General features: G+C 42.0%; 1 protein-coding gene across 1 annotated transcript in view; it reads left to right on the top strand.

Annotated features, from left to right (window-relative positions):
- TTC7A (tetratricopeptide repeat domain 7A) overlaps window positions 1-12,979 on the top strand; it is a 174,177-nt gene that overhangs the window by 46,802 nt on the left and 114,396 nt on the right. Inside the window, exon 10 of the mRNA XM_010004957.1 lies at window positions 8,005-8,109. Coding sequence (XP_010003259.1) covers window positions 8,005-8,109 — 105 coding nt within the window. The remainder of the gene's footprint in view (window positions 1-8,004; window positions 8,110-12,979) is intronic.

The raw sequence follows: 12,979 nt of genomic DNA, 5'->3' as shown, positions 1-12,979 counted from the left end.
GTGGAGAGACAGACAGCTGTTTGCAGCAAACTTGCTCTCTGCTGCTGCTTTTCAGATGAACAGTTTCCACTGGGGGTTGTGGAGGTTACCAGCACACACCACCCCTCCAGACTGGAGTAGCTTTACTGAGTTATCTGAAGTTGGAGGTAAAGTTGTCATAGTGTCTAGATGATGTATTACATGCACAAGGGATGTAAAATAGGGTCCTTGTGCACTTCCAAGTATTTCCCTGGCCTTGGACCAGTCAGATCAGTTACACATTCCCTAGTTCAAGTTTTTGTCCCCTTCCACACCTAACAGCCTCACACAGGACCAAGCCTGGGTGTCACCAATTGTTGCTGGAGCTCTCTCAAGAGTAGAGACTAAGAAGTACACCATGGGACTGGGATCTAGCTTAAATTGATAGTGTTTCAGAAAGTCTTCTAGATCTGCATCATGAGTATCTTTTTTACCTGTCATACAGCTAAAGGGAAAAATAAACTGATAAAATATGTGCCTTGAACAACATGAGGCAATGTTAGTGCCTCTCTTCCCTACCTGCCAAGGAGACAAGATTTGTATTTAGTGACAATGATGTGCTATTTTCTTAAGGGTAGTGAGGGAGTGATTTTTCAAGGATAGCTGTGAAATTTACTCTGAACACCGAGTCTACTTAGTTTTGCCCTTCCTTGCTTGCCCTTCCTTGCCTTGATGATGGAGAATGACCTTCTTTCACCTTCATTGCCTGCCCCTCGCTTTTCCTTGACCTTTTTTGCATGCCCCTTGCCCACCCCTTACTTTTCCTTGCACACCCCTCTCTGTTCCTCTCCCTCTCTCACTTCCTCATTGGAAGGAAATTCTTCATTGTGGGGGTTGTGAGACTCTGGAACAGGTTGCCCAGGGAAGTTGGGGAAGCCCTATCCCTGGAAGTGTTCAAAGCCAGGTTGGATGGGGCTCTGAGCAACCTGAGCTGGTGGAAGGTGTCCCTTCCCATGCAGGGGGGTTGGATCTAGATGATCTCTAAGGTTGCTTCCAACCTAAACCTATAAGTCTATGAATCAAGTGCTGGGCACTGTCATAGAGCTATTCAGCTCACATCAGTCTTGCACTAATCTATCATATCCAGTGGATGTTTTTTATTAATATTATTAGTAGTAGTATCTGCAGTGCATAAAACCATTTTCATGTTCTTATTTAATGTTTCTGTCCAAAAAAACCGCCCACAACACAGCTTGGGTAGTGAATTAAAGCTTTAAGGATGTGTCTCTTGACAGAATGGTTCGGGAGTGAAACTGTCTCAGGCCAGTTGAGAAGCCTTGGGCTCCATGAAGTCTGGTTCATCTACTAGGAGATGATAATCTACTCTTACCCCTGACCCCTTATACTCATTTAGGGGATGAAGTGCAGCAAAATGTGCATAAAGGAAGAGCTCAGGAGCAACTGAAGGAGCTATGGAGAAGAGCCTCTGTGAGAGCCCAGTGGAGCTGGAAGCAGTTACCTAGAGGCAAGGGCTCAGCAGGCCTTGTGCTGGGATTGCTGATGGTGTCCAGCTCCTCTTGTCCAGTTTTTATATAACACCATCAGCCCAGTGCCTTCCTTGAGGAGAGCGATTGAACTACTTTAGAAACAACTGCATTGCTGCTGATCCTCCCCCAGTCGCTGCTAGCCACTGCTGAGGACACTGTAGGGACAATGGTCAGCATAAGATAGGCTAGCTGTAGGGGGATTTAAGCTCCAAGCATGGTACCTTGAAAAGCCAGGCAGTTAAAGCTCTTTTCAACTACACAAAATGCTCCTCTTTGCTTTTATCCCATGTTTGTACATTTTCAAGGCCAAGAGGAAGAGTCATGCTTGCCTACCAGCATGGCTTTCTTAATAGCATAATGCTTCAGGAGGTGTCAGGTGTTATACAAAGGAAAATAATCCTGTCCTTCTCGGCATCTGTTATTCAGCTGTTTTTCTGGGGTTTTTCTTCCCAGAGCCAGTCTTGCAGTGTCACTGTGCTCCCCTTGGCTTCTCAGCAGTTGGAGATACTGCCCAGCCTTGCCCAGGGCTTATGCTGGCAACATTTTTAGGGTTTTGAAACCAGTCTTACACAGACATGAACTCTGATTTTGCAACCCTTTACAAGTTGCTGATACATACTGGTCATAGCCAAATAATGACAACCTAATGTCTGAGCTGCTCATATCTGTGTTGTACCCAAAAAAAATGAATGCTTCCCCTTATTTAAGCAGTGAAGCAGAAGCAGATGTCTCTAACAGTTTTGAGGAGCTTCAAGTTTGACTCAGCCATGCTTGTACTGCCAACATACAGCTTTCCAGAAGGTTAGAAGGAAAGTTATAAATATATTTGATACATAATTCCGCAGCAACAGCAGACAAATTTTATGACTTAGGCTGTTCCTGCTTTTGGTTTCCTTACAAAAGCTTAGGCTGGTTGCTAGGCAACTGGCATAAAAAAAAAGTGCATTTCTCTTTGCATTGCAGGCAGGAACCTTGGGAGCAGCAGAGGCCTCTGATGGCTCCTTAAATAGCATTGCTGGGGAATGAAAGTTAAAATATTGAACATGCATTGGTTCAAGATCCTGCTACAAAGGTTGGCTATCTAGGGAATATTCAATAGTTTGGTTTTCCTTGGTGCAAAAGAAAGATTAGAAGGGAGAGTGCCTGTGTGCTGTAGATAGTACAAAAAATGGAAATTTCCAAAGATGCCTGGCTGTCAAGCAGAATACCTAGGTGGGCTGTATAATTGTCTACAGGCTTGGCTGTCTTTTCTTGACAGAAAGTGTGAAGTGGGATGTTTGTCACATTAGCAAGGACAAATTTGTGCTTATAGATCTTAGAATTTAGGAGGTACTTTTAAAAGAAGTGAATTATTTCAAGCTGCTTAAATCCAGTGCTCTAATTTGCTAAACACAGGGTAAAAGAGGAGGAGGAGAACTGGTCCCTGTGTTGTGAAAAGTAAATGTCTTCAGGGAATAATGTTCATGCTGGGAGATTTGCAGAAATCAAGAAATTCAGTGAAAAGCTAACACCAAAACAACCAATTCCTGAGTTCTCAATTGCTAGCTCATTGTGTCATCTTCCTGTGTTGTTTGAAGGTCACTGATAGCTGGGTAGCTGTGAATCCCAAGATACAGGAGTACTAATTCTTGCATAATGATGAAAGATTTTCCTCCCCTCCCCCACAGTCCCTTTGAGAGCGTGCACTTTTTAAAAATCAGACAGCTGACACTAGAAATAAAGCAGTACTAGTTGTGGAGATTCATCTCTCTACTGAACTGCCAGGTGAATTGGGAATAAGGCTGCCTACCAAAACCACCACTTTGAGAAACATTTTCTCTCTGGCTGTATTACCAAAGAAGAAAATAAGTAGAAGGGTTTTTGGAACCTCTGCAAGAGAAGAGCAACTGTTTATGGTGTGTCAAGTCTGCATGGCATGATTTACTGTCTGAAAATTCTTCATCCTTTTACTTATATTTGTGGTTTCTTTATCTTCTAATTATGAAATGAATCTGACATCCTTTTGTTATTTTGGTATGGTGGGAAAGACGAGGAGGAGAAAGAATGAAAATTGTGTTGGAGTGAGCTAGGAAGACTAGCATTCAGGCAGTGTTTATGCATTTACCGTAACTGATGCGAAGATCTAAGCCTTTCAGAAAAGCAAGAAAGATAATTCAGTGCTGACTGTTCTTCATTCTGCACTGCTCATGTGCAAGCATCGTTGAGGAGCATGTCTGCATGCTTTGTTAGATAGTTAGCAAGTGGGGAATGGGAATTGTGTCTCATATTTAGGCAGAAGTTTTTCGTTAAATTTTACTCCCTTACAGGATTCAAAACCATGGCTGCTGTAATTACTTAAGGAGAGAAGTGTCCTCTCCATCCTCCTCCACCCCATAGCTTGCTTGCGATTTCTCACTGCAGATAGAGAGGTGCTTCCCCCCCACCTCCCCTCACTTGCATTGGATGTGGTGCACAGAGCACTTTCAGAAGACCATCTCAAACGTAGCCATTAATCAGTATTGCTTGCTACCTCCCAGAAAGTGCCTTGCCGAAATATTGTTTCATAAAGTATTGTGGATCATCTTTGTGATATCTGCGGAAGAAAAAATATTATATGCAAGTAGATTAGATGAGGAAAAAATTGCCAGAGAAAACCAGCTTCCTCTAAATACTGGATTTACATATGGAACAGTAGTACCATATCCTTCCCCCATCTCCATTGCAAAACCACAAATGTGCTGGTATGTGAAGGATGGAGATGTTCAACTGGGGTAACTGAAGTTCTTAAGTCCCTTACACAGTTCACTTTTTTTTCAATCTTTTTTGATGGCTGAACATTCCCATTAAATCAGCTTTGTGCTTTGGTTGTAATGAAGAGAGGACAGTCATGAATCTCCTTAAACCTGATGAGGATTCCAAGGCTGAGAACTCCCAATTAGACCTCCCATAAACAAAGTTAAAACTCCCATGAGGCAGCTGTTGGCAGGCTTGCCATTTCTTTAAACCATGTCTTTTTAATGGATTTGTATGTGTTTGAGGGGCTTAAAAGCCTTTTTCCCAGAGAGAGGCCAAATGAGACCTGGAGGCAAATCCCTAGTTTTGTGAAATCCTTGGGAACTGGTTCCAGTACAGTTGTTCTAATCTAGCAATTAGCAAGCTAAACAGAAAGAACTTAAACCCTGGCTTCAGTTTTTATTTGAGGCCCTCTGAATCTCAGAATTATGAGTAGGAAGCATGCACTCACTTGGAGTGCAAGCTCTCCTCTTCTCAAAACATGCCTCACCAATTAATCTAATTATTTTTGCCTCACAGTGAATCTCACAAACAATGTGCTTGGCTGCCTGGTCCACCCACTCTAAGTGAATAATATGTACATTTTAATTATCAGATTATTTCAATATTACACAAACACTGTTTCATACTAAATATTTTTACAAATCAATGACATCTATATTCAATACCGAATAGATTATATTTGTTCCTTGCATGTTCATATCTATAATTAGTATCTTTAAACACCTTGATATTATATACCATGCCAGTTTCCCCTAAGTAAAGTCAGTGCAGGAGTGGGGTGTTCTTTCTTACCGTCATTCTTTGGTAACATTTTCATCGTCTATATATAATTTCTGCTAAGTAAAATTTTTAAGATGAAATTATACAGACTTCTTGAATTTTTAAAATGCAACTAGGGAGAAAGGCTTCATGTTACTCTGTTTCTAAAGCCACTTCTGCTCCATATCTTTCATTGCAAATGTTACAGATTTCTTTAAAGTGACATAACTTTGTGAATGTTTTAGAAGCAGTGTGGAAACTGTAGCTCTGTAAATGAATGTTCAGAAGCTCCTGAGTGCATATAATAAAGTGACTCCATGCGTGATGTGTTTGGGCCTAGGCACAGGGTGGGATTTTCTTCTTTGTGGTATTCAGTAGTCACTGTTTTGCAGTTGCTTTCTGAACAGATTCTGCAATTTGAAGCTAGCAGAGGCTGAAGGGCTGACTTGTGCCCTGAGAGGCCAGCCTTACTCAATGGACAGGCTGTGGGCGTGGAAGGATCGGAGTTCAGGAGGAGCTGGCAGGGAGCTGGGTTGTATCACTTCTCCTCTGGTGTTATGTGTAGACCCTGGAAGGTCTTGTAGTTGTAGCTCAAATTAGAACAGACCTCTCACTGCTCTGGTCTGTGCTAGTGCTGGCTGTGCTGGCTGATGGGAAGGCTCTCATCAGCTGCCAGGTGCCTCCTCTTTTCCTTGCAGTTGCACTGCCAGTGGGGATCTGAGAAACCACCAAGAGGCTTGATTTGTACCTGTCTCTGAAGCTGTTGGCACTGGACAGTGTACAGTCTCTTACATACCTGGCCTGTTCGGTTCACTTTTGCATGGTGAGGTGACAAGGGTTGTGGGGGGAGGGGGTTCAGCTGCAGATATACCAACTGTCAAGGTGCATGGTGTCCTGTTCTACTCTTTGGGTTTCTCTTGTCTGGAAACACCCATGGGGCTGGAATATAGGCGGAAGGGCAGGATGACTATGTGCCAGACTAGGACCCTTAAGGGGTTATGCTTGCATATCCAGCACTTCCAGCTGTGCTACTGGGAATACCAGCTGCCTGTAGTGCAGGTAGCCTTCTGTGAGAGAGAGGAATGAGATGCCATTAAAACCTAACACACTACCTCTGAACAAATAGGTGTCAGGGAGGTTCATTATGCAGGATTCTAGTCACCTTGTGACAGCAGAGCACAGTGACGTGTTTCTTCCTGTATCTCAGGGTTGAATTACCTAAGTCTTTGTTTCTGAGAGGGCTGAGGTAATGGTTTAAGCTCTAGGACAAAGTTTATTGATTCCCATCTTTGCTCTGAGACAAGCTGCCTTCTGGCTTTAGGCAAGTTGTGCATTTGGAATTGTGAAACAGCAAATACTTCCTTACTTGTATTGATGATACCTGATGCTGTAGGTAGGTGGGAGTGGCCTGAAGAACTAGGGCATGCTGTTCTCTTCACACCACACAACAAGTAGTCAAGGATTTCAAGCAGGAGGGTTTTCTCTCAGCTGCTGTGGAGCTTTCTTTGGCTACAAAATCCATCTTTGCCTATGCATGGGCAGGGCTGCTGTACATCTCTTTTTCCCCTTTTTCCCAGGCTTCTTCTGAGCAAATTCCTATCCAGGCTTCTGAATCCCACAGCAAAAGGGGACCTTCAGTTCTGTGGCAGAAGGAGGTGGCAGGCACTTTGGTGCAGTGAGAGGGGAGGTGCTGATGCCTGGTGGGAGCATGAAGCTGCAATGCGGGGCTGCAGGGATTTGTAGCAGGCACCACACCCAGGCACCTGGGCTGATCAGAGTTCTGGTGGGGGAGAGCCCCTGGAGGTCAGGGTCAGGAGGAGATGGCCAGGACTTGATAGGAATAGCAGTTTGATTATGCAAGATTATGTTACTGCTCTCCTTTAATATGGAAAGGCTATGACTATTTAATGTGCTTCTGAGAGGAAACACTGAGTGACAGAGGCCTGTGTGTGTCTTAGGACTGTGTGGAAGAGTTTGGAAGGAGTAGGGTATGTAAGGAGAAATTCTGGGAGAAGAAACTTCATTTTGAGCTGAAGGATGACCAGAATTTGGGGGCATCCAATGTGGGGAGGGTTAAAACCTTGAAAGAAACTCTGGTCCAGCTAGGAGGGGCTATGAGACTGTGACAAGGCAATTTCTGCCACCTCCACATCAGCTAATCAGACCTTCTCACCATCATCTCAGACCAGAGCTTTCTTCATTCCCCTTTAAACCTTCTCAAATATGGCAGCCTTGAATATGTGCTGTAAAACTCAATGTTTGTGGAGCACATTGAACCAAGAGGGCCTATGTAACTGCTAACTCAGTAAATGTCTTTCCTTAATGGTAACCTAACACCAGCAAGACTCAAAAAGTTTTATGAGCTTTCTTTCTACTGTATGCTACTTGGACCACCAGTGTATGGCTCTGCAGTTGCCTGCTCTGCCCTTTGCATGGTGGGATTCCAGCTGTATTCTTGTACGTTCTGAAACAGGAAAAGACAGGAAGAAAATCTACAGAGCCAATTACTTTGGCTGCACAAACCTCTCTCTAAGAAGAGTTGGCCTAAAATGTTAACCTACTGGAGGATAAGCTCTTTATGATCTTTTCTGGGTTACTGGAAGATGGTTGTGTGCAAGGAAAACTATGGCCAAATTCTTGAGAATTGGGAGAGCAGAGTTAAAAAAATCAGCGTGTTTATGGCCAAGGAAAACTGTTTCTTGTCAAGTGCACAGCCAGGGCTGGCTCTTTGGCATGTTTCCTCAGAGGGTGGGAAGAGGGTGTGTTTGCATGTGCAGGTGCACACACATGTGTCTGCATGTGTGGAGGTGGGAATAAAGTTCCTAACTTGTTGCTGACATGTGATTCTTTATTTCCCAGCACTACTTTGTAGATTTCACTGAAATATCTTGCTCAGACTCTTCAACAGCATTGTCTAATCATCCTTTTTATTTCCTCCTTCTCTCTCCCCCTCCTCCTCCTCCAGTCAGCATATGCTGTGTCAGTGCTCAAAGAGTGTGCTAAGCTACGACCTACAGATCCCACCGTTCCTCTTCTGGCTGCCAAGGTCTGCATTGGGTCCCTGCACTGGGTAAGCAAGCTGATGCAATTCTTATTATGTAATGGATCAGGTGCTGCAGTGACAGTGCCACAGTGTAGTTACAGTGCAGAGAAGGGGAATCCCTGTTAAAAATCATAAACGCACGCTTTAAAAAAATAATAAAAGCCTATCAAGAAATTTTGTGGCGAGTCACTAAAACGTGTTTTGCTGGCACATTAAACAAAGGAGGAGAGGGGAAAGCCATAACAGCCATTCTGGGGACTGCTGCTTCAAGTGAGTGTCAAGTTGAAATGTCAACTCTTGTAGCCCTTGGAAGACAAAAGTTATAATTAAGTGGACTGTTAGACAGCTCAGATCTGCTGGACAGCTCAGTCCTTTGTTGTTTAGGTTGATTTGTCAGTATTTCCTCTCCTTCAGGATGTGTTAATGTATGCCCCAGAAGCAGAGTGGGAGTGGAAGTATGTGCCTGTGAAATTTTGATTATCCCAAAGAGCAGAAACATCTGTCAGTATTTTGCTGCTTGGTTTAATTAATGGAATTGCAGCCTGCTGTTTTCACCTGTCCTCACCACGAGGTGTCCCTGCAGTCAGTGAAGGGTTATAATTGGTAGTCTAAGTAAAACAAAGATGCAAGAAAGCATGAAAGAAAATACTAGAAAAATCTACCCAGATTTTGATTAAAGGTTACTGTAGTGGCTAGATTTGCTGTTGTGTGCACCTTCTTCCTGCCTCCCTGTCCTCTACATCCTGATCTGCTGAAAGTTGGCAGTCAGCTGAATTTAACTGAGCTGTATCAATTTACCCCACTTTCAGCAAGGAAGATCCAGTTATGTATGGTTTTGAATGAAATATACTGTTCAGTCTGTAATGGTTAAACTCACATGCAAGTCAGCAAAAACTGTGAAGTATCTTAATCTAGGAAAAGTGTTTCAGGTCTGAGGGCCTTGAGGGATTCCTTCCTGAACTACCCAACCTACCTCTATTCTCTATACAGAGCAATTAAACCCTCTTGTACCCTTAGCTCAGTATATAAATGTTGAGGTCTAAAGGTCATTCAGTAATATAAAATAACAGTTACTATGAATGTTATTATTTTTTTAATAAAGCAAATAATGTTTTTCCTGATTCTTAGAGATGTTAAAACAATATGAATGTCAGGCATTACAACTGTGTTGAACACTCTTACTAGTATCTCTGATGAAGTTTTCAAAGCCAGGTCATCTTGTCATTAGTCTAAAACATCAGCAAATATATTGATAATTTTTACTCTGTAGGGCCTGAATCTAGAGGAGCTTCATGGGATAAATTCCTGCATTCACTTGGAGACATAGTGGGGAACTGAAAGACCCTTACAGTTTGCCCTGGCAATTCTGCTGTCTCAGTGACTGACAGAAGGAAAAAAAATAAAATTAAACCCAGCAGAACAGTTGTTTTAAATGTGAGGAAAATCTTTCTCAGAGATCAGTCTAGTTTTTGTCTAGGAGCCTGAATTTTACTATGGGAGGCAAACTTGGAATCTCAATAATGCAGATAAATCTTTTAATCTTCTGCCTTCTTGCTCTGTGAACATGAATCCCATGAAACCAGCAAGGTTTTTCCCAGCACTAGAGCCAGGAATCCAGTGAGGGAAGACACTCTGTTGGATCCAATACTTAAAAACAAGGAAGAACATCTGGAAATACAAAGTTTGGGAGCAGCCTTGACTGCAATGACTAGGAGGTAGGGAAGTTCAGGATCCTAAGAGAAGGTGGCAAGACAAATTGCAAAATGTTCCGTTCAGATGTGCTCTGACTTTGACCACTTCTAAACACTGTGACTTCAGTAAAGCTGTTGTTTCTTGGTACTTGCTAAATGTGATCTCTGCCACGCCTAGCCTTTGGACAAAACTGAAATACACTGAATGCATCTTGTGAGAATCTATGCTAAAATCAAGAAACCTGGGTTGTTTTTGTGTTTAGCAGGAGTAGTGAAGAGGCACTCTACCAAACACCGATGTGTGTTGAGATGAAAGAACAAGATTTCTGTACTGTGAGAAAAGAAATGTCATAGAATCCCTTTTCTTTCATGCGCTACCTTGGTGTTTGCGTAGCTCTCACCATTGAGGACTAAATTCCAAATGGTGCCATTTAAAGATTGTCATGGATAAGGATTTGAGTGTGAAATTATGAGCCCAGATGCTTCTATGTCAGGAAATGGGCAGAGGTAGAATTTGTCCTTCTCATTGGTGCTTTTCCCAACATCTCTGGTTCTGCTAGCACAGCTAGCATATAAAGAATACCTTGTTATAGAGACACTTAGAAAAGGTGAGACTGATTCAGTCAGAACTCCGTCCTCAGGTATTCCAGGATGCCCAGAGTTACTATACATGGCAGAGCTGCTAAAACAACAGTCTAACCCTAAAACATAGGGGAAAGAAGGGAGAAATGGTTTTGTTTATTGCAAAATGAGTGTTTTTTCCTATACCTACTGCTTTTTCATTGTGTGAAACACTTAGTGTTTTTCAGGCTCAGAACTGGGGTGCAGTATGAGATACAAACCTGATTTCACAAGAGAATAATTTTGCTGCAGCTACCTAGAGTACAACCTTATTAACTAAAACCAAAATAAAAATACTCCTCCCTCTTGTACTTTCACTCTATGACCTATGCTCTACCCTGTTACCAAACCTGATGATGGTATAGAAGAGTTTTAATTAAGCGGAGCATCTTTTAAAAGAACTGAAATGATAGGTTCCTACACCTCATAGTCAAAGGGATGCTTCTGATATTACGGGCAAACTCCTTTGCCTAATAAAGACCTTCCTGCTTAGCTGTTTTTCTAAATGTCATCCTTACAGTAATTATTTGCATTTAAATTACATGGCAATCAAATCAGAATTGAGTCATTTAAACTGGAAGTGAACAAGCTGATCAATGCCAGTATAAATAGAAAGGCGGATAGACATGGCATGGGAACAGTCTAGCAGACAAATATTAACAATTACAAATACTCAAATATATATTGCTTTTCAGAATAAATAAAATATGATTAATTTCTCAATTAGGAAATACATCTATGTACTTGATTTCTGGCTAGGCAGGAAAAGGGTGAAATAAGATCACCATTTATCCAAATGAAATAGCTAATGTATATATTCTGCATCTATGTACTATGTGCTTTTGGTACAGTATTGTACTCTGTTTGTTTGTGGTCCATGGACAAGCAATACTGTAGGCCTACTCAAGTTGCTAGCAATAAACAAACCCAAAAACATTTATGCAGCTGGATAATTTAAGAGTGCTGTGAAGAGCATAGAACAGTGTTTTTCCTGATTAATCTAGTTGTCGTTTTACTTGTTTTGCTGGGTTTGTACATGGTGTCTCAGCTGACTTTAAGAACCAGGGAAAACAGAAAAAATAATTGAACTGTACCATAGTGATTTACAACATTGAGGATGCTCAGATTTTGTCTATGAAATAATCTCTCAATGCAGAACAAATCAAAGTAAAAACATGCATATGTTCATACTGTGCCATGCAAATCAATATGTAACAGAGCCTGATGTAGAAAAGAACTAAATGCCCCCAGCTTCTGTTGTGACAGTATGACCAGATTATTAGCTAATGTAAGTTGGCACTACTCCACAGATGTATTACTGGCACCATGCTGACTTACATCAGCGGATGATCTGCCCCATGAACCACTAGCTTTCAGGATTGGGCCTGCAGTAAACAACTGAGTGATAGATGCAATGTTTTTGTTACCTTTTTCAGGAAAGCTGAAACTTTTATGCTGTATCTAGCCCATAACACAGGTGTCTTTGTAATGAGCTCAGAATTAATTTTGAGGCATCGTGCTGCCCAGCCTTCTAGTTTGCTGTGGTTTCAGCACAACAGTTTGCTGAACTAACTAGCAAGTGAACACAAAACCTGGAACTGTTTAGCCAGCTGCCTTTAAGCTCTCTAGAATGCACTATGAATTTATTACTCTTGAAGTTCAGAGTATTGTTTTAAATTTTCATTGGAAAGTTGATGTAGCTTACAGTGGGATATGTGCATATTGAGGATATCCTGTCTGGGTCCACTATAATTTCAGAGTTCCACTTACTAAAAGGTTTGCTGCAATTTCCTCTTTCACTCAGCTTTCCCTGGCATGGCCTCAGCTGAATGCTCTCTTGCCTATTTTGGCAGGGACTTTGAGTTGCAGTGTGAGTTGTTCTTTTTAATATTTTAATAGTACATTACTGTTAATTTCTCCATGACCTTGTAATGGCAGGTGTTGTGAAACTACTAAAACCAGAACTTCTGCCTACAGACAAGTGTGAAATACTGAATTTCTCCATTTTAAGAGCCTTATTTAAAGGCATTTTGGGTTACTATGATGCTTTCTTGTGCCTTTTACTCCATTGATTTCAATGAAGGCACATCAAAAGCTTTGTAAATACTCAGAGAAAAATGGACTGTAGTTCTAGGATAGGCTTGAATCTTCCAGGACTCTAGTCTAACAGAGATTAGGAAGATACAAGGCACTTTCTCACTATTTTCATTGCCCCACAGTTGATATCACAAAAAAAAATGTTGTTGTGTTAAACTTGTGTAGAATGAAATGATGCTGGTATTTTATCGGCTGGCATGAGCTTTTAGAGAGGCTTCACCCTATGGCGAAAGCTGCTGTGCAAGGTGGTGCAGTGGCTCTCAGACATTTCCCTCACTTCTGTTAACTCACCGATCCTAGTGTGCACAGTGAAGTGCTCTGCTCCAGCACTTTTCTGGGAAGACCAAGATCATGCCATTAGTAAGGGAAAGGGAGAAAAAAGTGAGGTTGGGCCAGGCCAGACCATGCATGGAGTCATAAATAGTGAGTAGGACATACTATGAGAATAGTGCATTCGGGGGGAGGGGGGGGGGGGGGGGGGTTTGCGG

Source organism: Chaetura pelagica, unplaced genomic scaffold (assembly GCF_000747805.2).
Source record: "Chaetura pelagica isolate M959 unplaced genomic scaffold, ChaPel_1.0 scaffold13, whole genome shotgun sequence".
NCBI classification, from domain to species: domain Eukaryota; kingdom Metazoa; phylum Chordata; class Aves; order Apodiformes; family Apodidae; genus Chaetura; species Chaetura pelagica.
Note: the sequence above shows the minus strand (reverse complement) of the source record. Positions and strands in the feature narration are given on the sequence as shown.